At 43.3% G+C, this 27,836-nt stretch overlaps 1 protein-coding gene across 18 annotated transcripts in view; it reads right to left on the reverse strand.

Moving 5' to 3' along the window:
• Positions 1–27,836, reverse strand: part of Nckap5 (NCK associated protein 5) — a 934,454-nt gene that overhangs the window by 14,845 nt on the left and 891,773 nt on the right. The window contains exon 15 of one of the 18 annotated variants that reach the window (XM_076547265.1): positions 11,765–11,839. The exons of the other annotated variants lie outside the window; for them this stretch is intronic. Coding sequence (XP_076403380.1) covers positions 11,786–11,839 — 54 coding nt within the window. The 3' untranslated portion in view covers positions 11,765–11,785. The remainder of the gene's footprint in view (positions 1–11,764; positions 11,840–27,836) is intronic. 18 annotated transcript variants of the gene reach the window in all.

The following is a 27,836-nucleotide window of genomic DNA, read 5'->3' on the forward strand; positions in this document are numbered from 1 at the left end:
CTCACATCAATCAGCACTGAAAAATAATCCCCACAGGCTTTATAGATATATTGTAGGCCAACATAATGGAGGCGTTTTCTCAGTTGAGGTTCCTTCTTCCCAGGTGTCTCTAGTTTGTGTCAAGTTGACAAAAAAACCAACCAGAATGGGATATGTTCTCAGATATGTAAAACAGGCACAAAGGTAGCCTTCACTAGTAAAATACAATACAAAGAATATCACAACTTTGTTAAGTCAGAGAAGGGCATTTGGGAAGAGGGAAGGCATACTGATGAGTAAAGCTGGAGTAAACATGGAAACACACTTGCTATTTCTAAACTTGCAATGCCCATATGAAAACTTTCATTCTCTCATTCCCACTCCTAGTAATAGATGCATCCTCGGTGCACAGCTTGAGGCTGGGGTGATGGTTCAGGGGGTAAAGTGCCCGCTGGGTAAGCAAGAGGAAACGTGTGTTTGGAACACCAGAAGCCATGGGAAGGTAGGCCTGCATGCAAATGTGACCCTAGAGAAAGCTGGCTGCCAAGACCGGCCTCATCAGCAAGCCCTGGGTTTGACTGAGATACCCTGCCTCAATCAACAAGGTAGAAGAGCAACAGAGGATGATCCCCAGCACAAACCTCTGGCCTCCACACTCCAAGTGTTCATATATTCACACATATGTACAACATGCATCGATATATGAACACATATCACAGACACATATAAAAAGTAGTACAATAAGCTTTTCAATGCAGATTTCATGAGAATTGGTCCATTTTCCCAAAAGCAAAAGGCATTGTTTTATGGTGACCTGGAATTAGGCAAACAAGCCAGTCCACTGGCAGCAACTTGTGTAAGTTGTGCAACTAAATGGAACACACTTCTCTGCACAGAATGCAGCTAAAAACCATTTAGGGATGAGAATGGAGCAAACACTGAGCTAGAAACCTCCAACTGGTCAATTCTGGTGTCAGCTGATGAGAGTGTGAGCATTGAGACTGTCTTTAATTCACAGGCATGATGATGAATGAGTTTATATACACACACACATACACACATATCTATAAATGCATACATACATACATGTAAAAAAATCACACACATACACATACTCACACATATACACACACAAACACACACATTACACATATAAAACACATAAATAATACATACACATGTATACATACACACATTCATACATGTACACACATATGCATGTAAACACACATTTATACACACATATATGTATAGTTATACATCCACAAATACATATGAACACATGCATACACACATACATACAGACAGACATACACACATATGCTACTTGCTTGATTTCAAAGACTCATTAGACAATTTTCTCCCTCACAGCCCTTTGGATCACTCTGTACCTTAAAGTTGCACACCTGTCAGGCCTTTGCAGGACAGAGGACCTCTAGACTTTGCCAAAGGAAATGTAGCATGAAGGGAACATCCATGCCTTCTCCACACAGCTATGAGTTTACTTTGGAGTGACAGGGTTTTGACTATTCTTATAAGAAAAGTAAAATACATTTTTTCTTGAATCAGGTCAATATATATATATATATATATATATATATATATATATATATAAATTATGACTTTTACTCAGTCCTGGAAATTCTCTTTTCAGGAGAAAACATTCAATGTCATTAGAGGCGTAGAGATCATGAAATTATACCTGAGTGTTATGTGTTTGTTAACGGGACATCCAGTGAGTGTCAAAGCCCAGGGGGATGTTCTGTTATCTAGCCATGTGTATTATGTGTTTGAGTGAGTATGTGCACATGTGCTCACAAATACATGTGTATGCACGTGTGTGGAAGCAAGAGGTCATTGTTGAGTTTTCCTCAATTGACCTCCACCTCATTTGTGGACAGGGGGTCTGAATTTACATTTAAGCAGTGAGCATGCCACTGAATGAGCCATCTCCTTAGTCTGCATCCCACAAGGACTTGGCATTGCAACTCAAGGTCATCATCTATGACATTCATATTCAAGAACTGTGTAATTACATTCCGTGTGTGTGTGTGTGTGTGTGTGTGTGTGTGTGTGTGTAGTGTGTGTATGTGTTCGTGTGTGTACAAACTAAGTCTTGTAATGTTTTAAGTAAACTTACAGTTTTGTATATTGGGTTTAGTTCTCAGCTATCCTTGGCTTCACATGGCTCACTAGAAATGACTAGACAACCAGGATTCATTCCAATAGAGTAGGGAGGGATACTCCATGCACCTCACCCTCCAATCTCTCAGTCATTTCACAACAGCTCTGGCATTAAGTGGGACCGCAGCCTAAAATTCATGCAGGAGCGCACTGATTTCTGGGGAGGTGAGGGTGTTGCTTTACTCTTGTATAAGCTATTCACCTCCTAATGTGGTTGAAGTTTCAGTTCAGCGGCTGGTCGACTTTTGCTTTGCATAAAATCATTTGACATATTGAATCCTGAGAGCCGGGGCAACTCAGAAGTGACACTAATTTATTGATCGTTCTTCTAAGGAGAAAACTCCCTTGTGGAAATTTTTCTAAAGATTCAGAAACCACCAGCTGCAATTATATTCTGAAAATCCAGACACAATAGCCAATATACAATGTTATTGAAAAGAGCAGACCCATGGCAGAGTGTGCACACATTGGCCTTTCCCTTTCCCTAAATGCAGCCATCAAGAAAGGCCTCACTTGGTCTGAGCTAGCCTCAGACAATTTGTTCAAGTCCAGAGTCCTATGCTCTTCAGGCAAGGGGAGAGTTGCTGGTGTGTGTGTGTGTGTGTGTGTGTGTGTGTGTGTGTGTGTGTGTGTGTGTTTCAGGGTATAATGTCACATTGATGATATTTTTAGAGGCAACAGAAAGACTGATGGTGAAAACCTACAAATATTACTAGTGTGACAATTTTAGAAATTAAACTGTAGGGCGATTAAGCTATACCTATATTAACACCAACATTCAAGCACCAGGCAGCATGTGGATGCATCTTCACACCTCCCCTGACCTGAAGTACAGCAGTCTCCTCTAGTCTGTGGGAAGTATGTGTCAAGTCTCTCAGTGGGTGCCCAAAATCACATGTAATACTTAATATATATACTATTATTATTTCTATCCATACATGTGATTAAAATTTAGTCAACAAATTAGGTAAATGAGAAATTAATAATAACAGCATTATTTTTATTAATTATAATTATATTTTATGTATGTAGTTTTTTATTTTTATATTTATTTATGTAGACTCTTATAAAATACCTTACTGTATTGTACTCATGCTCTTGAGAGAGTGTGAGATGATACAGTGTCTCGGTGATGCGATTAGGTGAAAAATGACAGGTGTGTTGTTACAAAGAATGAGACCAGTAAGCAAGTGGCAACTGAACACAGCACTCTGAGGATGTGACAGTTGATCTGATGACTGGGGTGGCTAAAGAATCAAAGGGTAGGTAAGGGTATGCACTACGGGGATATTTTGGGGTGGAGTTGTGGCTCAACAAGTAAAGAGTGGGTGGTGCAGACAGTGTGGATGTGCTGAGTGGAGGGGTAGTTCCCATCCAGAGCAGGGTGGGATAGGAAGAGAGTTCATCATGCGACTCAGAAGGGTGTGCACAGAGCTAACACTGATGAAGTCTTTAGTTGTGGGCTGTGCTTGACTGTGCTGTATCAGGTCTTATTGCTGTGACTAAACACCTGAGAAGAGGTAATGTAAGAGAAAAGGACTTATTTCAGTTTATAGTTTAAGAAGAGATATGGCTCACTGCGGTGGGGGGAGACATGGCAGCTGGAGCATGGGGTGGCTGGTCACATCCTATCTGCACTCAGGAAGCAGAAGGGGGCGGGGTATCCAATCTCAAGGCCTGCCTCCAGATACTCACTTTCTCTAGCAAGTCTCCACCTCCTAACTGTTCTGAAACTGTCTTAAACAGCAAAACTAGCTGGAGACCAAGTACTGGAGGCACATGCCTGTGGGGACATTTCATGTCCAAACCATAGCATCCGGGTGACTGGAAGCCTGGAAAAGAAAACTCTTTTCCAGGGTGAAGAGGGAACACTGTCTACCTACCCAGCCAACTAACCGCTGCATTCTCAAAGGCAGACTCTTCATGAGCCATCTCAGCTGGCTCAATAATACTTTATGATCTCTGAGTCAACCACCCGTGAAAATAAAAAATAAACTTTATTTTTGTCTCTCATGCACAGAACAATTTAATTTTTAAATTAATGTAAAAGCAAAAGGCGCCTTGCTCCCAGTGAGGTATGTCTGCCCCGCATGACTGTGTAAACACAACTCAATTGCTGTGAGAATTAAAGATGGATCAACAAAATCAATAGTTAATTGTGTTACTCAGGGTTTTTCATTTCAGATCTAATCTGAAAAGAAGGTCCAAGGGATGTTTGCTCTTGGTTTTCTTAAAATATTATTTAAAGCCCTCCTGTCAGGCCAAAGAGTTCACAGGGGTCTCCACATTATTTCCATAAGTTATTTGGCTTGTAAGTAGTCAAGGTCATATCGATTGCCCAGCCTCTCCTGTTTTCATTTTTTAATTCTGTATCATTTCGGGCAAGCTGCCTTGCACTTAGGGCATACCAAATTAATTCTAAAAATTACACCACATAATACATGTCTTGGTACCACATATAGCGTACTTCTTACATGGTAGACTAACTTTACTTGTTTTTGTTTTTTTTTGAGACAGGGTTTCTCTGTGTAACCACCTTGGCTGTTCTGGAACTCCCTCTGTAGACCAGGCTGGCCTTGAACTCACAGAGATCTGCCTGTCTCTGCCTCTCAAGTGCTGGTATTATAAGGCTACCACAGCCCAGCCTCCTTTACTTGTTTTTAATTATGTGTGTGTGTGTGTGTGTGTGTGTGTGTGTGTGTGTGTGTGTATGTGTGTGCACTGGTGAGTACAGGTACCCATGGAGGCCAGAAGAGGGTGTCAGATCTCCTGCAGCTGGAGCTACAGGTGGTCATGAGATGGCTGGCATGGATGATAGGACTAAACTTAGGTCCTACACAAGAGCAGCACATGCTTGTAACTGCTGCACCATCTCTCCAGCCCCGTAGACTAACCTTTGGTCTATTACATGATGATATCCATAGCTGCTAAGCAGCTGTACATCCCTAATCCCTTCAAAATCAGCAAAATAAACAGTTATGGGATTCATGGTCTGATGTTACTGTTAATTGTGAACCAGACAGAATGCAGAATCACCTGGGCGATGGGCCTCTGGGCATGCTTATTGGAGCTAATCTTGATCGTATTCATTGAAGTGGGAAGACCAACTTACTGTTAGTGGCATCATTCCCTGGCCAGATCTGGGACTGTAGAATTAGAGAAACTGAGAATTAGAGAGCTGAGCACTAGGATGTCATCACTGGGTACTGTTGTCTAACTGCAGAAACAATGAGACCAGCTGCCTTGAGCTCTATCTGCCTTCATTTCCCTACCACGACAGACTCTGAGTCCAAATGAACCCTTTCTCCCTTAAGTTGCTTTGTCAGGGTATTTCATCACAGCACTGGGCAAAGAAACTGAGATGTATGGTTATATGTGGCAGAGGAGACAGTGTTGGGCGGACGGGGTGATCCTGTGAGATGGGTCCCACATCCCAAAGGGACCAGAGGAAATGCTGCTGTTTGAATAGAGCCTGGAGACTTTCCTCAGGTCTCATCTGTGCAGGCAAATGAGGAGAAATGGAGCACAGTGAGTTTCCTCCTATTCAGGGAGATGTACATTATTATCCATAGGCCCATGGTGGTACCCGGTGGACTGCCTTGACCCTTGTTACATTCCAGTGGAGCTAAATATGAAATGTTTGAACTTCTTTTTCCTTTAAAGTGCAACCTTTCATGTAATAAGTTAAGCCTTGCTCTCTTGCTCACATACTGTTAGAAGCCTCCATCCATTTCAGAGACTGAAGGCAAAATAATTCTTGAAATAATGAATCATTTTTTTCTCTTGCCATCTTGCCTGGAAATCCCGTGATTATTTTGCCATAGCAGACAATGACCTTCTCAAAGGCGGCCTATCAAACGCTCAAGATAAATAATGAGAAGGTCTCTTTCCCCTGCCTCAGGCCAAAAAAAAAAAAAAAATTGCAGAGAGGGAAAATGTTTGTGAGAGTGTCGATGTATTCATCTGTGGACGAGCAGCCGTGTGCTCTGTATGAAGCAGAGACTCAGGTGCTGCTGTGGGTCCAGTGACCCTGTTCCACAAGACCCACAGGAAATAATGCTTGGAGGGACCTTGAAGGAGACACCAAAGCCTTTCACTAAGTAATTGGGAAATAAATGGTTTTTTGGGGGGCCGGGAGGAGGCAGAGCACCTGGCTCATGCATAAATTACCTAAAGGAAAGAGAGCTCCAGCTAAAGACATCTCCCACCATCTAGACAAATATGCTTCTGATTTATAAGTCTGGGAGCTAAGATCGATAATGAACTCTCTCTACACCCCTTGACGCCATAGTCCCTCCTCCCCAGGCAGCGGAGGGAGAAGGGGACCTTCCTATTTTCCTCCCCATGGAAGCAAGGTTCTTGAGAGGTAGGTGGGGCCCGCAGGGGAAACAGCAACCCTCCAGGGTTTAAGGACTGTGGGGCCGCACACAGGAGAACGGAGAACGGGACTGGCTTCTCAGGGCCAGAGACACCTGTCCATCTTTTATGGTTCTGGTACTTGAGTCCTGTTCAGTTTATGGGCAGCTGAAGACATAGGCCTTAACTTCAGGAAAAATGCAAGATCCGAGGGCCAGTGTCTGACACAATGGGTAAAAACACTTGCCATGAAAACCTGATGACCGGAGTTCAGTATCCAGAACCCATGCCATGCAAAAGTAGAAGGAAAAAGCCAGCTCTGCAAAGTTAAAGTCATATGCATGCTGTGGTACTTGCCACTACATACATACATCAAGTGGCCCATGCATACCCATACATATCCACCACTAATAATAATATTAATAATAATAATGACAACAATGATAATAATAATAATAATAATAATAATAATAATAATAATAATAATAATAAAAATCTTCCCCTTGATAAAACTAAAAGACAACTGGAAGCTGAAATGTCCTCTATGAAGTGGGGAAAACAGAAAATTCTCTAATTGCCAGACAAGTTCAGAATATCAATGGTCTCAACCACGTAGTGCCCAGAAGCATAGGGGGGCAAGGATCACAGGGAGCAAAGGGCAATCTGAAAAGCAATCAGGACACCAGTGATCCAGGATTTGCAGATAAAATTAAGACTGCTCAGCAACATCTTGACAGAAGGCCAGTAGCATGCAGATAGATATCAAGCATGTTCTTTAAGTAGCCATTTGGGGAGAGCAATGGGCAGAATTTTGAGCCCAGCAAGGCAGTCTGCAGGCTCAGGTTTACATATCTTACTCTCTCTAAAAGGTTTTCCCCCAGGTTGATGAGATGTCTCAGTCAGCAAAAGTGCTTCCGTCACAAATATGAGGACGTGAGTTTGATCCCCAGAACCCATGTAAAAGGAGCCGGGCATGGTGGCCAGTGCAGAGGAGGTAGAGATAGGTGACCTCTGAGGCTCACTGGCCAGCCAGTCTAGCCTAATAGGTGAGTTCCAGAACAGTGAGAGGCTCTGTCTCAAAACTAAGATGGACAATGTCCTAGAATGACATCGGAGGTTACCTATGGCTTCTATATGCATACACGCATGCTTGCACACAAAAAATGCACATTCACATGTGTGCTCCCATACATAAGCACCCAGATGAATGTGTATGCATGCACAATAATCTATATGTACATATGAATGCATGTACACACATGTAAATGCACTGGTAAACCCACATGACCTTCCATCCCTCGGGATCACCATCATAACATATGTTAGGATCACCATAGGCGCTGGGAAATCTCATCATTTTCTACTTAGGAGACAGCATGTTCTCCCTCCACTCCTCAGAGCGGCATTGTGGGAAGAGCTAGACAATGTTACAGTGTCCATGTTTGCGGAGTTGGCTCCATCTCCCACATAGTGTGATTACGTATCTTCATGGCCCTGAACCATGTGCCAGACACACAGACCACATGTGTCAGAGAATCTTTGTTTTCCTGGTCCTTTGTGTTTCTCCAGAACTGTATCTTTCACCCTGTAACGCCATTCCATGCCTCTGAAAGTGACTGGGTTCCAAGGAGATGCTGACCTCTCCAGTGGGAACTTTATTCAAATCCTGCAGGGAAGTTAGTGTCTCACGATGCAGAAGACATCCAGATTTCCTCTGTTTAGGACTTGTGCATGGACATAATTACTTCCCCAAGAGGTAAATTGGAAAAGAAAATTTGTTTTTCAGAAAACTGTGATTAGCATGTACTTTGAAGGAGCATCTTTGCTGCCGCAGGCAAGGCTCCCTGAAAGAACCCACGGCACAAACCCTGAAAGGATTAAAAACACTTCGAGAGTGAGCAGGGAACAGACCACACAGCAATGGGGTCGGCGGGACGGCTCAGTCAATAAAGCGTTGCTTTGCAAGTACAAAGATATGAGTTTGGTTCCCTGACCCCATGTGAAGGTGCCTGACGTGGTGATGAGCACTCCCAATCCTAGCGCTGTGGAGGAGACTGGGGGGGCGGGATCCCTGCTATTTGCCAGCCCGCCAGTCGCGCTTACTTAGTGAGTTCCAGGCCAGTCCAGACAACAAGGCGGATGACATCCTGAGGCATGACACCTAAGACTGTCCTTTGCCTCCCACACGTGCGTCACACACAAACACAAGACTTAAAGAGACACGTGGAAAGGCCTGGGGCCCTCAGCAGGCTCTTGTCCAGGATGGACTGCTAAGTGATGACTCCCTCACCTGAGGAGGTCCTTGGTCCAAGCTGTGTCCCAGGACACAGGGAACCACACGATGGCAAAAGCTGACTCAGGTAGTAGGTAGCAACTTTTTCACATGCCCAAACTGACATAGGTTTGAAGGTGAAAGGGAGATAATTGCCCGATTCTTGGCTTCATGAACACCCAGACATCCAGCTATTTAAATGTGAGCAGGTTCTCTTTGCTGGGTTCCAGGCCCGACTTCCCTGCTACACATGTCTCCAGTTTTCTTAATTGACTTGGAAACTGATTTTCCTTAGATCTGTTTTTGAAGAAGTTACCGGCATAGTTTGTGTTGGGGGTGCAGCGCTGGGGAGATAATTGCTCAGTCATTACAGTGCTTGTCAGGCGAGCCTGAGGAGCTCAGTTCCACACACAGCAGCCATGTAAGAAGCAGGGTGGGGCGGGGTGGTTGTGATTCTTGACCTGAAGAGGCGGACACAGACCTATCCTGGGGGACTCGAAGGCCAGACTGCCTAGAGTGTTCCAAACCAGTGAGAACTGTCTCAAAATAAGGGGACCGTGCCTCAGTTACAACATCTGACATCGTCTTATGGCCTCGGCATCTCTGTTCACATACACACAATCCCTCTCGCTTCACAAGAACACCCTCCCACATCCCCACAGAGAGAGAGACAGAGACAGACAGAGACAGACACACAGAGACAGACAGAGAGACAGAGACAGAGACAAAGAGAGGAGAGGGGCTATAATAGGATTTCTAAAAATTATAAGATTGACCAAAAGATTGTATCCACAGAGAAAAGACAAGGAAAGAGAGGTGTGTTGGGAGTCCAAACCCACTAGGCATGGACACTTTTGTTTCTCTTCCTTTTGGTAGTTTTAGAGAGCAGCTACAAAAATTTCATCTCAAGCAAGGAAAAAAACCAAGTCACCACCTACAAGAATGTCAGTGTACGTTGTGGTCTACTGGTCACAGCCAATAAAGATACCTCACTGTCTACCAATTAGAAAAGAAACATAGTGGGAGACCACAGACATGGCTCAGCGAGTATGGTGTTCGCATGCAAATATGAGGACCACGTCTGGATCCCCAGTAACCATGCAGAAGGCTCGATATGGTGGAGGTCACCTGTGATTCTATTGCTGGGAGATGGACACTGGCAGATCACGGGGGCAACTCAAGTTGGTGTGGAGCCCCGGGTTCAGTGAGAGACTCTATCTCCAAAGATAAGATGGGAGGTTACAGGGGATGATGCCTAATGTTGACCGACCCCTGGTCTCTATATGTGCATGCATGGGCACACGTGCATCTCTGTCTGTCTGTCTGTCTGTCTGTCTGTCTGTTGTCTCTCTCTCTCTCTCTCTCTCTCTCTCTCTCTCTCTCTCTCTCTCTCTCACACACACACACACACACACACACACACACACACGGTAAAGGACGTCTTACTTCATGTGGCCAGAGTTTGGTCAGTGAGGCCCGGCAGCCTCAGTCACATGGGGACACATGGAGACAGCTATTAAGGTGACTCTCCTGAGACCCTCAACAACAAAACTGGAGTGACAGCTGTGCCATCTCACAGTGGGACAGTCACTAAAACATCTAATTAATCCGTGAATGAATTATGGTCCAGGAAACATACTACTTTATAATCAATTTAAAGTGAGTCCCTAACAAAATAAGATGAAGAAAAAGCTGTAAGATTGTAAGAGGTCGGCACATTCTGTTCTCAGTGACTGATGATTTTAAGGGGGAGGGGGATAATTTTACAATCCATCAAGTTTTTTGTCATCTCAAAATCATGCCTCCCAATGCATGCTGTAAATTAATTTTAGAATTTACATATTTTTTAAAAATTGTATTGAACACAGCAGGAAGTGAGTCCTATTTGAATAATAAAATAACTTGTTATTCTATTGGAGATTAAAAATAAAAAATGTAAAATATTTTATCTTCAGGTAATAACCACATAAATTGCTCTGAGTTAGTTAAACTGATAATTAACATGCACCAGAGGCTTTGACAGAATATTAAAGTTAATCCCACAAATTCCCATTTAGGGGGGATTAAAAGAGTTCTCACAATAAAAATCAGAGGAAAGATAAGCAGGGAGATTAGGAACATGCTTGGCCACGGTACCTGCTGCAAGCAAGGTCACATCCCTTTGGGGGAGGTGCACCTTGGAATCCCCAAGGTTTGACTCCTTGAAGAACCACTTGATTTGACTTAAAAATTTCCTTTCTACAAAAGATCCTCGGCCCGGCCCCCCTGCTTCTCTGGTTGAATTCCTAAAGGATGCTACCAGATATCTAGCTGGGCCCCATATGGGAAGGACCCTGGGGCATGCAGGACAATCACTAGAATGGCATGCGGGTCCGTGGGGTTGTAATCACAGGGTGGTACCATACTCCATCTGGACAGGCCTAACCACTCTAGATAACTTCCAAAGACAGTGTCAGGAGAGAGGTCCGTTTCTATGGCGGCGTGCACAGCCTGGAGAGTCTGTGGAATGAGGAGAGGGCCAAGGGGCTAGTGTGCTGCCTCACACCTCCTTATTACGGAGAAAGACATAACCCAGGGTTGAGATGGCTCAGTCACTCGCCTCGCAAGCCTGAGGACTGAGTTCGATCCCCAGAACCCTGCAAGAGCTGGGCACAGTGGCAAGTGCTTGAATTCTCAGCAACGGGGAGGTAGAGACAGGCAGATCCCTGGGGCTCACTGACTTGCCAGCTAAGCCTACTTGGTGAAGTTATAGGCCAGTGAGAGACCCTGTCTCGAATACCAAGTGGAGGGCACCTGGGAGCAAACAGGCGAGGTTGCCTTGGCCTCCATATGCACGTGTGCATCAGCACACATGCATGTATTCCCTTCCCACAAACAACCCCTCCCACATAAACAAAAGAAAACTCTTTTGGAAGAAATGATACCCGAAATGATCTCTTTAAATTCCTGGGGAACGAGAAGGAAGAAGAATACCTGTGTTCCAGGAATTTCAGCTTAATCATGGTTGTTTCTTTCCACAGGGGACTCAGGGTGAGGTGCTACCACCACCTTCAAGAAAACAAGAGATTCCCTTCATGACATTCTCAAGGTGAGGGGCTTGGCTGACACCTGCTTGGCTGTGCAGACTTCACAGCTAATACCTGGCACCGAGGTGGCCCCTTCCTCTTCCCACGTCATAGCGAGGATGTTCATAGATAGAGCCTCAGGATCCTTAATAGAGCAATTCAGGCAACTGCTGTCTATGAATTGTTTTGGCATTGAGATGAAAGCTATTTGGCTCTTCCCATCTCGTGTGTGTGTGTGTGTGTGTGTGTGTGTGTGTACAGATATTATAGATATCTCCATGTTACTGTGTACAGCTAATGTGAGATAGGCGTGCTGATGTTTCAGGAATGGAAACTTGCAGTCACTTTTCATGTCTCTCTGATTTCTAATAAACTCCTGTTTGTTCTATCACTCTCCTTTCCAGGCTTTCCTTGCATTACTATAGCTTTATTTCCTGTGTTCTTCTGATTCTCGGGGATGTTCAGTCAATCAGAGCCAATGGCATAAGCAGGGAGGAAGGAAGTACTTCCTCCCGCCTCGGTCCTACACTGAGCATTGACAGCTAAGTTCTTCCTCCTGCCTTGGTCCTACACTGAGAGTGGCATCTTGCTTCTCTCCCACTTGCCACCAATAAGGTTCCCAGGGGACCTTAATGATGGGTTGAATTCCCATGGAGTGGTCCAGCCTTTGGCCCCTCATGACATTCTTGCCATTGTCTCTCCATTTTCACAGTAGCTGTGAATTCCTGCTTCTGCTGAGCTCTGGATCACCACTGCCTCCCATTCAGCACCTCAGCCTGTCCATTATTTGAAGAAACGAAATCTTGTATCAAATTCCATCAGTGGAAATATCTGAGGTATTTTGCACCCTAGACTTTGGCTAATAACAACAGCAAGTTCTCCATATTCTGCTTTACAAACACACTATCATCTCGGGCTGGTAAGATACGCTGAACTTGTAAAGGTGTGTGCTGCCGAGCCTGAATATTTGCATGTGTTTGCGAGAACATACATGGTAGAAAGAGAGAACTGACACCTACAAGTTGTTCTCTGAACCCCATATAACGTGTTCATGAGCACACAGGTGCAGGCGCGCGCACACACACACACACACACACACCACCTAATAAATGCTTTACATAAAAGCGTGCATCATTAGTTGACATTTTATAGTCATTTATCAGGAGCCACAGAGAGTGGTTCCCCCACACACTGTGAGGGATGCACAAACCCCTAGGTGCTCAAATGATTTACCTATATGGTTACGATCCTCCCGTCTAAATCCTCCCGTCTACTGTGAATGAGCTCTGGAGTTCTCCTAACATGTGTCACACTGTAAATGCTGGAGCTGCTACCTTGTACTGTTTAGGGAATAATGACTTAGAGTGTCTTCACATGTTCTGTACAGGCGCACTTTGGGATTCTCCATTAAGGCTTGGTTGAACCCTTGGATGTGGGGCTTATGGAGGCCGACTGTATTCTATTTTGTTTATTTCCTTCCTGAAATAAAGCGAGGACTTCGTCTTTTTTTTTTTAATTTGCTCTATCTACCATGCCCAGAATGACACCTATTAAACAGCATGAACCACATAAATAGTCTTGAATCAATGAATCATAAATGAGAGACTTATATCACACTGTGAAGAACAAGCGGTGCTGGTAAATAATTAGCTGTAGTGTTAGAATAAAGGCAAACATGTAAACATCGTTCCAATTAAGTCACTATGCAGTTAACAATGGAAACCAGGGAGTTGCTGGCTAGCTCTGTCACAGGCTAAGTGCACAAAGGGTATGCTCCGTCTCCCATTTACCTCCTTGCAATTTCATGGCTCCCAGTGCCACCTCTGCTGGCACCAGGCCTTGTACCCCTGTTCTAACTGGGAGATAGTCCTGTGATGGGGAGTGCTGTCACTCTGACAGAGTCTAGACTCACCCAAGAGGCAGCCTGTGGGGGTGGCTTTGATCACCTTCACCCACATGGAAGACCCATCTTGACTGAGGGCAGGACCACTCCCTGGGCTGTATACAACAGAACTAGGAGGCAAGTGCTGGTAAGCATGCATTCATCTCTCTTGGCTTTCTGGCTGTGGATGTGACCAACTGCTCCAATCTCCTGCAGCCCTGACTTCTCTATGAACTTGACCCATGAGCCTGAAGAACCCTTTGTCTCTCAAGGTGCTTTTCTCAGGGTATCGCATCACAGCTGCAGGGAAGTAGCTGAGATGACAGCTTTGGAATCTGCGTGTGTCGTAGGGACCAAATGACTTGTAGGTAAAGGCCTTTGGTTGGTTTGTTTTGATTATGTAAGCTAGAAAAATATCTCTGAGCTATCCAGGCTTCCACAACTGCTTCTTCTGGCTACAAATCACAGCTACCTGCAGTTGTTTGTTTAAGGGATGTATTGTGCCAGCTTCCCAAGAACCCAGCAGGTCTAAGCTGATTTCTCCTCGCCGAAGTCAAAGGCTTATTAATTTCTCTATCCTATCATCTTCTGCTTTGGGCATTGGGTGATTTTGTAGATTGAACTAAGTCCCCCCAAAAGAGACCTTCAGGCCCCCACACTTGGACTTTATTTGGAAATAAGCTTATTAGAGGTGTAATCAAGATGTTCTGATAAGCCGAGGCACAGCAGGACTAGAGAGACAGCTCATGCGATAAAGTGCTTGCATAAGGACCCACGTTCAGATCCCAAGCACCTATGGGGAAAAGCTGCACATGGTGACCCTGATCGTCACTGGTTTTCCAAGTTAGACTCTGGAAGAATTATTTCTTTGGTGTGTCAGTGCCCTATCTGGGGTGAGGACATGTCTACTCATCTCTCCTTGGAAAAATCATATAACATTCAGGTTAAAACACCCAGGTGTAGTGATAGGTGCTCATAATCCCGGCCCTGAGGATGCAGAGACAGATGGATGCAGGTACAAGTCCTACACCAGATCAAGCCAGTGAAAATCCCAGCTGGGATGCTCTACCCTGAGCTGAGGAGCCATTGGCAGTTGATGGCTCTAGGGAATAAGGATCATTTTTCCTTGGAGGTGTGGTTACCACCAGCAGGTTACCCCACTCCAGAGATGAATCCACACCTAGGCACATACAAGCAACACTAACTGACTCAGAAGGATATTAAAAGGAAAAAAAGAAGACAAAGTTGGGAGAGGAATGTGTTAGGGAGATCAGGGGAGCTTTGGAGAGAAAATATTTGGGTGGATATGATCATAGTAAGTTGTATAAAGTTATATATATATGTGTTAAATTCTCAAAGGACAATTAAAAAAATGAAAACAAAATTTAGAAGAAATTCCCAAATGGATAGCATCCAAGGTATGACACCCATGGTGACCCCTTAGCTGCTACATTCATGTGCACACATGTGCCTGTGCACCTGCACACACATACACATCTACATATGGACATTTACACACACAAGCACACACGCATGAACACACACACACACACACACACACACACACACACACACACACCACACACCACACAGACAAAGGACCGATCACACCAGAGTTAGGTGGAGTCTCAGTCAAACACAGTTGATGTCACTGCAGGAGAAGACTTGGACACAATGAACCAGGATGTATATGGGAAATGCTACAATGAGACTCACACACAGAGTGACTGACATGTCATGACAGTGACATGCAGAGATGGCAGAGTCTGTAGTCATGTAGAATACCAAGCACTGCCAGCCACCAGCAGAAGCTTGGAGAGAAGCTGGACCCCCACTGAGGCTCTGTTTTCAGATCCTTAACCTCCAGAAATGGGAAGAAACTCCTTTATTTCATTAAGTTTCCCAGTGTCTGGCAGTTTATTACAATTTTCCCTAGGAAACAGTCCAGGTTATCTACAAAATACGTATTGTCCTTAACATGGTGTCCTTGCAACACTAAAACCCCATGATCATAGACTCACGAGGAGTTTAATTTTTTAAGTAATGGGAAGAAGAAAGAACAAACTTCTGGGTGTTTTTTTTTTCTTTCAGAGCTTTTTTGTTTAGTGAACTTAAAAACAGGATTCCTGAAGATGAAAAAAGCACTTTGGTTTAACTCTGTCATTTGAAATTATGATTTCATTAATTCTGTAAAATAAAAAAAGGACTTCATTTGAAAAGGAAAAGTAATCAGAAAGAAAGGAAGTTATATTTAGTTGATCAGAAAACAGCTGGACGCAATGCCACACGGGAAGTTGTTTTTTCAGTGTTGGCCCACGGCTTGTTTAGGTCAACTCCAAAGAGTGATGGAGAAGCTGGAAAAGCAGTATTTTCTTGCAAATGTACACTTGGTCCAAGACTCATATTAAGATTTTAGTCTCTAAGTTTTTTTTTTCTTTAAAATAAATGCAGATTCAACTACCTAGTAAGAATTGGAAAATTCTGGATTTGAGTCAAGGATTCTAATCCAGCTAGAATGTGTCCCCACAGGATGCCAGGGAATACTCCTGGTAGGCTGTAGATAGGAATGGTTTAATGTCCTGCCCTTTTTCGGAAAGGATTCCTAAACAAGAGAGTGAGCTGAAGACGCAGTCAAACTCACACCATGATGAACAGTGTACAGCCAGCTCTTCACCTTATAACGCCTTCCCCCAAATCAAGTAAACAGGAAGTGGCTTTTTACAGAGTCCCTGTTGTACTGTGAAAATTATATCGGTTCAAGCACATGGGTGAAGGCTGAGTCCAGCCTCTCTCCACCAGTGCGGTCCTTGTCTCCATGCGTTCTGGTGGCTATAACCCAGCTCTGAACCAACAGGCATAGGAAAATACAGTTGCGGAGGCTAGCAAGTACAAGACCAAGCTGCCAGGAGACCGACCTAGTGAGGACCTTGCTGTTTCGAAGATGCCACCTTCTCCAGTTTTTCATACAGAGGAAGGAAATGAACAAACTACCAGAGGTCATTTCTGACACATCATTTAAAACATTTTTTATGTGAACTTTAGTTTTTCTTTTATTTCTTTTTAAATTAGTGTGATAGTTTGAAGAAAAAAAAGGCCCCCAAAGGGAGTGGCCCTATTAGGAGGTGTGGCCTTGATGGAGGAAGTATGTCACTGTGGGGGTGGGCTTTGAGGTCTCTTTTGATCAAGCTTCCCTCAGTGTGACTGTCAGTCAACTTCCTGTTGCCTGCAAGATGTAGCACTCTGAGCTACACACACACACACACACACACACACACACACACACACACACACACACACTGAAACCTAGACTATTAGAGAGAGCATGCAGTATCTGTTTCTCTGAATCTGGAGTTACTCTAGATATTCAGATTCATCCATTTTCTCTCAAATTTCATACTTTCCTTTTCCTTTCAGCTAAATAAAATCCCATTGAATATATGGACCACATTTTCACTCTCCACTTACTAGTGGATGGATAGCTAGGCTGGTTCTGTTTCATTGCCTTGTGATAGTTCAGCAATGAACATGGTGTACACGTATCTCTGCAGTAGGTATGGAGTCCTTTGGGTATTTGCTCAGGAATGGTATAGCTGGGTCATATGATAGTTATATTTAAAATTTTTGAGACTCCTGTATGCTGACTTCTATAATGGCTGTATTACTTCTCTGGAGTCTTTTTTAGTTTATTGTTATTTTTTTAAGTTAAAGAAGAATTATGTCTCTCTCTTCCTCCCAACCCGTTCCTTGCACCTCCTTTTCTCTCTCTCAATTTTACTGCCATTTATTAAAATTGTTCTGAGAGCTGGGTGGTGGTGGCACACACCTTTAATCCTAGCACTCAGGAGGCAGAGCCAGGTGACTTCAAGGTCAGCCTGGTCTACAGCGTGAGATCTAGGACAGGCACCAAAGCTACACAGAGAAAGCCTGTCTCAAAAAACCAAACCAAACAAAAACAAAAACAAAGTAATTAAAATTGTTCTGAGATATATACATATATGCTTCTAAATATGTAATATATGATACATAATATATTCCTAAGTATACATATACAACATGCTCAGTCCATATAATATTACTTGTATGTACATGATTTCAGAGCTGACCATTTGGTACAGGATAACTAATTGGGGGCTCTTCCCTGGGAAAGACAATTTCTTTCATTCACAGCATTCATTTTTAGAAATGATCTGTTGTCCAGACTGTAGAAAACTCAGAAATGACTTTTTGTTTATGTAAGAGATGAAGTCCTTTAGGGACTAAAATAATTAAAAAAAAAAACAAAAAACAAAAAAACTAGATATATAGCTGTTTCCAAGTCAACGGGACAGAGGGAGTGTCTTTCAGGTTTTCAAATTAGCTGTTCCAGAAACAGCTTCTCTTCCTGTCCAACTTTCACTTTCTCTTCATTTCAAGGGATTCACCAGAGCTGCATTGGTTTGGTTTCCTGCTTGCTTGTAAAAAAGTGGAAATCATGAGCCATGATTCTGAAGTTTCAGGAGTAAACTCTCATCCTGTGCTTATTTTGGTCCATATTTCAAGCTGTGCACTGGGAGAGCTCAGGGGGCCCCTGACCTGGAGTCATGATTGTGCTAATGTGTTCCGCAGAAAATAAACAACTGTAGACTGTCACTGAGGTCTATGGAACTGTTTTGTCAAGATCGGCTGGCTAGAGCCCGCTACAGAAGAACTCCACTCTATGTTACACTCATGCTCATCTCTTTCTGCTTGAAAACAATAGCTCAGGCTGGGGAAGGGAGCAGGGCAGCGGCAAACAAAATTATAATGAAAAGGGGCCAAATTTGTTCTTTTCATTTATTTTTAACTTTTTCATCTTTTTGTTTGTTTGTCTTAGAGACAGTGCTTCTCTACATTGCTGTGGATGGCCTGGAACTCATCTGATGCCCAGGCTGATGCAGAACTAAGTCAATCCTCCTGGCCTCTGCTTCGTGAGTGCAGACATAACAAGGTGTGACTCAACACAGAAAGCTGTTCTTTCAAGTTTTTTTTTTTTTTTTTTTTTTTTTTTTTTAGAAAACAACAATTAGGTAAATTAATTTGATTTGGTGGGTGAGAGGGGCTGTGACACCGTGTGATTGTGGGGGTCAGAGGACAGAAAAACATCAGTTTTTCCTTCCACCTTGTGGGTTCTGGGGATCAAACACAGGTCAGCATGCTTAACTGTAAGTGTCTTTACTGCTGAGGTACCTCCATAGCTCCCTTTTTCTTATTCTTAAAAAGAAAAATAGGGGTCCTGGGAATGTAGATCAAATGGTAGAATGCTCGCCTAGCATGCCTGAAGCCCTCAGTTCCATTCCTAGTATGGAATAAAACTCTATATGTTAGTGAAAGCCTTTCATCCCAGAACTCAGCAGGTGGATTCAGGAGAGTCAAAAGTCAATGGAGTCGTCAACCACACAGTGAGTCTGAGGCTAGCTTCAGCTCTATGAGACCGTTTCAATATTAATATGTACACATGTAATATGCTTATTCTAGATACAATGTAGAATAAAGAAATACATAATATATCATATACGAATAACTGGAATAATCTTACACTAGAAATTATGCCTCAAGTATAAATATACTTTAAGTGGGCATATTACTGTGCTTTCCATGGCTGTGATAACACACTGACCAGCCATCAAAATGATGTGTTTTTTCACACTTGAAATTTTATTGCTCCCCCATCTGTGTGTGAGTGTGTATGTGTGTGCGCAAGTGCACGCACATGTGCATGCATGCTCATGCACACACATGTATAGAGGTCAGAGGACAACTTCCAGGAGTCAGTTCTTCTGTGGGTCTGGGGATTAAACTCAAGTCATCAGACTTGGTAGCAAACACATTCATCCACTTGAACCATCTCACCAGCCGCCCCCCTTGCCCTCGACCCTGTCCAGAATAACTTTTTTATTGCTTGTAAAAAGCTTGGAGGTCTAATCCAATTGCCTTTTTCAGATGAGAACCCTGAGGACCCAGAGAAGTTCTCAGCAGGTTTCAGAGGCTGACTGGCTGCTGTAGGAACTCCTGTGCTTATGCTTCCCCAGCTGCCTGTCTCCTGGTGGTGTTGACTTTAGCTTAGGAAGCAGAGGTGAATCTACACATAAAAACGCTGGCCAAGTACTAGCAAGTCCCCGAAGGGATGCCAGACACATTCACCATTCACCCAGACCATTGGGGCATCTGACTCAGGAAATAGGATGCAGTTGGAGACAGGGGGAGAGTCACAAATCCATTGCTGCGCCTGGGGCAAACGCCACTTCCTTCTGCCTATCATTTGTTCCTTGAATAACGTGACTCTTCAGAGCACTTTAATTTGAAAGATTCAAATGGTGAGAGGATGGTTCGAGACTCTGGGAAACCAGTGATGAAAACCCAGAATCCAACCTAAATTTTCCTTTTCAGAATTAAAGGAATCAGGGATCCCTGATGGCAAATAACACAGGGATGACTGTTCTCTGTGGTGATGTGATTCACTAGGGGGAAATCCATCAGGCTTTTGGACAAATGGTCTCACATGTTCTTCAATTAAGCCTACCACACAGACTTAGAAAGCTCCAAGGAATGAAAGCATGCTTCTTTCTACTCTGGGGATAAATCTGTTTCCACGCAATGGAGGATGGCTAGTCACTGGTAGCCTAGCTCTAGTTCATAAAGGTAGCATACTCTGCAGTGATCTCTGACCTTTACTGTGGCAGTGTTCTTGAGGATGGTGTGGGGGGACGGCTGATACCAATAGAGCTGCTTCCAATAACCTAGATACAGAAAATGACTGGCTGCTCCTCCCTCCTCCCAGGTAATAAAGCAGTTTAGGCTATCACTTGGCCTCTGGAAAGAGGGTAGAGGAAACAAGATTAAGAAGTCATCAACTGGCCTGGGGCCACAGCTCAGCCAATGAAGTGCTTGCCACACAGGCGGAAGGGTTCCCAGAAGTCCATGTAAAATAGTCACATGCAGTGGCATACACTCTCCAAAGTGGGGAGGCAGAGATGGGGAGGATCCCTGGGGTTTGCTGGTCAGCCAACATAATCAAACTGGTGAGCTCCAGGCCAGTGAGAGACCCGGCCTCAAGATAAGCGAGGTGTACAGCGACGCTATCCTCTTGGTAAATGCACACATACAATAACACCCCCCACACACACACACCAAACAAAGAAGCACCAGAGAACCCATGAACCAATCACTTTAGCAGGGTGGGAGAGCTCCAGGGATACAACGCCTCCTGCCTTGAGCCTAGATCCTGAATCCCCAGTCTGGAGACTCAGGCAGCGTGGGGTGGGGTGGGGTGGGCTTCAGTCTGTTCACACCACTTAAACAGAGGGCATGCGCCTTTCTAGGCCATTGGTTCTGACTCTCAAATCTCTCATCTCTTCCTTTCCATGGGGCAGGAATCTGGTTACAGAATAAATTTTAGTTCTTATTGTCCTGAATGTGTTAACAGTTGAGGGTGAAGTTATTTGCTATACTAGCTTATCTATGACACGATAAATATAAATAGTTGAAATAGTTGTATTCCAGTAGTCAAATATGTATATAATACAATATATAATATAGTATGGTATAATATATACATATTTGTGAGTATATAATTTGTTATTATTTAACCTACTGAGTTGAATTAGCACTGCCTATATTCACGTGAGTATGACGTCATTCACTGGGGCATGGACCTATCGGTGCCCACACTGCCAAAGGAAACTAACTCTCCTTCCCCAGAAGCCGTCATCTGCCAATAGCTCCTCAGCTGGGGATGGGACCTTGGGAGCCTCTTAGAGTTCTTAACTGGCTTGATCGTGTGCTGGTAACCATAGCGACTATGAGTTCATGACTGCTATAGTCATATCATGTCCTGTGGACAGCTTGTCACAGCTCTCCTCCCCATCCTCAGGCTCTGAGTCATCTTTGTCCTCTTCTGAGATGTTTCCTGATCCTGGAGTAGGGGGCAGGTTGACACAGATGTCCCCTGAGCACTTTTCACACGTTCACACGTACACATACACACACACACACACACACACACACACACACACACACACACACACACACACACAGAGAATTCTTTTCATTATAGTAATTTTGGAATACATGTAAAGTTAGCCTTATAATTCACTTTGGGAATTGTTCTTTTGAACTTATCTTCAGACCCAATCTCGTAATTTTACTCATTACTTTAAATTCAGTTTGTTTTTGACCCCAAAATAGTACGACTGCTTAGCTACACCAGACTTGCTCTTGACTGACATTGTTAGCACCAAACCACATTCATTTCCAGTGAGTGAAGATTGCTCCCTTTAAGGAATACAGACATTAAACTGAACAAGTTGGACTTTCTGTCTCCATCATTTGAAATAGCTAGATACTGAACCCTCAAGTTTTATTATTCATCCATCTATCCATCCATCCATCCATCCATCCATCCATCCATCCATCCATCCATTCATTCAGCAAACACTGATTGAGCCTTTATTCTGTGTAAATATTGTGACAGGTTTTAGAGACAGCAAAGTAAATAAAACAAGGGGGACTAGGCCATGTGATTAAGACCCTATACCTATATTTATGTATTTTAAAAAATCCATTATGTTTGAGTCCCCTAATAGCATTTTGAGCTCAGGATCTTGTCTTCAACATACTAGCACCAACAACACAGTTAACTTCTCCACAGTCTCAATTAAAAACACTCTGTTCTCCATTGAGCTTGCGCTTGTTTCCTTGCTCAGGCTCCCTGGTCCTTCTCTCCCATAATCCTTAGATCAGATCATACTTCCACTGATTCTACCAGTGTCCCATGGTTCCTCATACCTTTCTGGTTATGATGCCTCCATTCTTACTCAGATTATTCTTCCAGATTCATCACTATAATCTTCTCTTTTTTTTTATTGAGACAGGATCTCATGTAGTCCAGGTTGGCCACAGACTAGCTATGTAGCCAAGGATGACCTTGAACTTCTGATGTCTCTCCTCCACCTCTGAGTGCTAGAATTATAGGCATGTATTGCCATGTCTAGTTTATGTAGCTGTGGGTGCAGAACCCAGAACTTTGTGTGTGCTAGGCAAGCACTCTACCAACCGAGCCACACCGTCAGTCCGTCATTTCCTTTTAAACGTTCTCCACTTCACAGCTGTTTTTTTGGTTGTACCACTTAACAGAAACATGTTTAGGCCAACAACACCCTCCCCACTTCTCCTTTGGGTTCTGAACTGTGATGTGGTAAACACACAGCCATGTTCATAACCCCCTTCTCATTCACAAGATCCAGTGAGAACTGTCTAGCCCCTTCCATGTCCCCTCTCTTCAAAACTGCAACACCTGCTTACCCATGGTTACTTTTAGCTGAGGACTATTCTTTATATTTCCCTCGGAAAACAAGAAGTCAAGAGAGTTGAACAAAGTCCCATCTATATGTAAAAGCACTTCCCATAATTCCTCCCATTCCCTAGTCACTGTAGATGAATGTCATATTCCTAAGGACAGACTGCTTACAGCTCCACATTTCCCCTTTTCTCTTGGATTTTTGCCATCAGCATTTAATGTGTGGTGATTCTCTCCATCCTTAACAAAGCTCTCTCAAGTGACCCCATTTGTCTATACCATTTTAGAGTAAAAGGAAGGTCCTTGAAAGATTTACACACTTACTTCCTCAAATCCTTCTCCATCTCCACTCTTGAGGCCTCTCCAATCTGATGTCAATCTGCATTAGTGGAAGGACATGCCCATCTTTCTACAGAGGAGACTCCTGCCATGATCTCTAATGACCTCTATATTATTCCAAAGGTTAATTCTCAGTTCTTATGCAATGTATCATTTGACAGATTTCATCTTTTTCTCCAATTTCAGAATTCTTTAATAATCGTCATCCACACTTAAAAGTTTAGTCAAGTTTGAATTATAACTTGCTATGCAAGTTCCCAGTGGTATGGAATTCTGAAATGAGAAATATTCACGTTGACATGGGAAATGCTAGGAGAAAGCAAAACCAATGACGAAACTACAAGGACCAAGGAGTTTGGCCTTAACATAGACAAGGCTGGGGCTTGAGAGATAGCTCAGAGGGTTAAGAGTGCTTATTCTTCTTATATCCAGGTTTGGTTCCCAACACCCACATTAGGAGGTTCACAACTGCCTATAACCCCAGTTTTGAGGGATCCTTGTTTCCTTCACCATTTCCTTGCCTGGAACCTAGGCTGTTTAAGCGGAGGAAGGGAGTTGAGCACCAACATTCAATACTTGCTGCTTCCTGACTGCAGATGCAAAGTGAGCAGCTGCCTCAAGCTCCTACAACCTCAAGCTTCTGCCGCCTCAAGCTCCTGTATATAGCCTCAAGCTCCTGCTGCCTCAAGCTCCAGCAGCCTCAAGCTCCTGCTGCCATACTTTCCCCACCATGATAGACAGTGCTTTAATCTGTGAGCCCTAATTAACCCCTTTCTCCTTCAAATGCTTTTGGTAGAGTATTTATCACAGCACCAGGAGAAGTACTAAGACAATGCCCTATGCCCCTCACCATTGAGCTCTGGGCTTCTGTGCCACTTCCTTGTATATTTTGTCTACATTGGCTGGCTCCCCAGATGGCATGACTGTACGATCTGCTCTGGGTTTTGCTCGGGCCTGTTTCCATCTGATTTGCCTTTTGGTTCTGGCTACATTTATCCAACTGTTTCCTGGGGATTGAGTGGACACTGAAAAATAAATTAGCAAAGGGAGAGAGTGCAAGTCTCTTGAGTGAGGAGGAGGAAGTAACATAAAACCAAAGCCACTGGGGAAGAAGACAAGAAAAGGAAGAATTAAATGAAAGGCACTGCATTGCTTTGGAATGGTGCCCTAATAGTGACTCTGGCCTCAGAAGCATATGAAGCCTACTGGCATACATGGCTCTTGGACTCTAGGTCCTGTAGGTTTTGGACACAGACCTGCACCAGTGAGCCCCAAGTTCTTAGGTCTTTGGCCTCAGTCTCACAATCATACTATAGATTTTCCTGGTTCTGAGATCTTTATATGGGCAAGCTATGAGAATGGCTTCCCTGGTCCTAGTCTATATACAGGTGGCTAATCATTAGGCTTCTCTGCTTCAATAATCACGTGAACCAATTCCTCCAATAATCCCATTTCCACCACCCTTCCATTCATGCATGTATCTCTTCATCTACCCTATACATCAATCTACTTCATTATTCCACCAATCCCATTCCATCCACTAATGCCATCCATCCCATCTTCTATTCATCTATCCATTTATACAGTAGCATACGCCCATGCATCCCATCCTATCTCATCCATTCTCCCATCCATCCTGAAATAGTTCTGTCTCTCTGGGTAATGTCAATTACAGAACCTTGTAATTAGTAGGAATGTGGCACTTAACAGAGCTGAAGAGTACACTCTTGACTCTAAGAAGGTAAGACAAGAACAGAAATCAGAAGCAGTGAAAACTTTTATAATTAATGCATAAGAAATATGACATTTAGAAATTTTTTTGAAATCTTAGAAATCTCAATTCAAGCTAATTTACCCCCTACTTCAGAGCTGGGGCCTGAGAAGCCAACACATGCAAGGCAAGTGTTGTACCATTGAGTGACATACCAAACCCCATGCTACTCTTTACTGGTCAGATTTTCTTGGCATCAATATATAATACAATATAATATAATATAATATGATACGATATGATATGATATGATATGATATATGATGTGATGTGATATCATATGACATAATATAATATAGGGATTTTGCAAACTTGGCTTTCAGATTCTCACAAATGGGCTGATTGTGATCTAGTGTCCATGCCACATTATCAATGAACTAAGCACTATACTACCATATTATGCTGTCGTTGACTTCACACAATGAATAACTGTGGAACCATCACTGAGTCCAAGGGCTAAGATATTTGAATTGCTTATGTTTACCTCACTGTTCTTCTCATCTCTCGTCAAGCATCTTCATTACCAAAGTTGCCCGCAGACAAACTCCGATGCTCTCCTTTACTTCCTTTCCAGCCTTTTTTTTTTTTTTTTTTTTTTTTTTTTTTTTTTTTTTTTTTTTTGGTTTTTCGAGACAGGGTTTCTCTGTGTAGCTTTGCGCCTTTCCTGGAGCTCACTTGGTAGCCCAGGCTGGCCTCGAACTCACAGAGATCCGCCTGGCTCTGCCTCCCGAGTGCTGGGATTAAAGGCGTGCGCCACCAACGCCCGGCCCTTTCCAGCCTTTTTATTGTTGAATAATATTTTGCTAGGTGAAATCATCAGTTTGTTTTTTCATTACCCTATCAGTGAACATTCTAGAGGTTTCTGGATGTTTTTATTTGTAAAATGATATAGTTCAGCTTTGCTGGTATCTACAGGTTAATTCATCCCAAGGGCACATTTCCAAGAGTATAGTTAATGCATAAAGAAATACAGGTGATCATCTGTACGAGACAAGGTCAAAGTCTTTCCCAAGGTGCTTTGACAATTTATACTCATGAAAGAAACACAAAAGATACTCTCTGATTTACGTTCTCACCAGCACAAGATATTAGAAGACTGTTAATTTTTTGTCAAATGGTTATAAACAGTGTAAGAATGCTGTCCTTATAATTCTTTCCTGAGTACTAATGTATGTGGCATTTCTTCAACTACCTATGTTCATTTTCTAGTCTTTCACAACATGAACACATGTTTCGAAAAGCTTCTTTGTTAATGGGTATTAAAAGACAATTCCTGGGGCTGGGGAGACAGCTCAAGTTTAGTTCCCAAACCCATGTACAGCTGACCATGTACAGACCATGCCATGGGGTGTGGTCTGTAACCCCAGCACCCCTACTATGGAGAGGGAGGTGGAGACTGGAGAATCCACAGAAGCTCAAAGGCCAGCCAGTCTGCTTTACGCAGCATCAAACAAGAAAAGAAGGATTTCCAAAGGAAGTGGAGAGCAAGGACCAACATACAAGATTGTCCCCTGATCCCAACATGATTGCTATGGCATGTGTGTCAGCACACACACACACACACACACACACACACACACACACACACACACACACACACACAGACAGAGAGAACATGAAATGAATGCTCCTTGACTGGGGTTGTAGTTCATTGCTTGTGTATGAGTTCCTGGGTTCAATTGCAGCACCACAAAATAGGAAGAAAAGAAAAGAAGTCCCCTAATCTGATAATTCAAACCCAGAACAGGAAGTTACAACTGAGAGCATAATTCTAAGCAGAGAAACATGGGAAGTGCTCTGACTGAAAACCAGCAACAAGACAGACTGCCTGTGAGCAGCGCTTCAGGTCGCCACCAACAGGAAAAGCTTTCTTTGGGAAGTCTGGGTTCCTCTCACAGGACCCTTCCTTTCAACAATGACTCCTCAGACCCAAGGTATATATATGCCTTAGAGAGGCAGAGCACTCCTCTCCACCCCCAAAATCATGATGAAATTTCTTTTTATAAAACTCAGAGCTAGGCAGTGTGTCACATCTCTGAAGCTGACTTAGAGAGTGTAGAAAAAGGAAAACCATAATTTGACACAGTCATCTGGATTACCCAGGCTAAATAGCATCCTGCTTTGGGACCAAGGAAATGAACTCATTTTGATTTTTCTTCTTCAACAGATGCAGAAGTTAAGGTGTTTTAGCCCATAATTTCCCTCCTCCTTCTGATCTAACTGATATTATACTGAATAACATTTGCAATTTGAATGTATTATGTGAGTGAACTCTGCACTCCAAGGGGAACTAAAGAGACATTTTATGGTTCTGAAATGACAATTTCCTTAGATGATCTCCCCCCATACACTTTTGAGAAGTTAGTAAAAATAGTTGTTCAGTTATGCCTTGCTCTGAGCATGCCGTAGTGTTGAATGGAGGGAGCTATTCATTTCCACCTTTTACTGATGCCTTTGGTTCCCTGTGTACTGGGCTCATTTCTAGGCACCACCATACAGCATCCGACAAAAAAAAAAAAAAAAAAAAAAAAAGACCTTACCCTCATGCTTCATGAATGGTAGAGGCATGGCAAGGAAGTTCTCAGTCAACATCAGGGTGCACCACGAGGTCCCCCCTAGGTGAACCTTCCCTCCAAATCTCCTGGTACTGTCTTTTAGGTATGAGAAAAACGTTT

Source organism: Peromyscus maniculatus, chromosome 11 (assembly GCF_049852395.1).
Source record: "Peromyscus maniculatus bairdii isolate BWxNUB_F1_BW_parent chromosome 11, HU_Pman_BW_mat_3.1, whole genome shotgun sequence".
NCBI classification, from domain to species: Eukaryota; Metazoa; Chordata; class Mammalia; order Rodentia; family Cricetidae; genus Peromyscus; species Peromyscus maniculatus.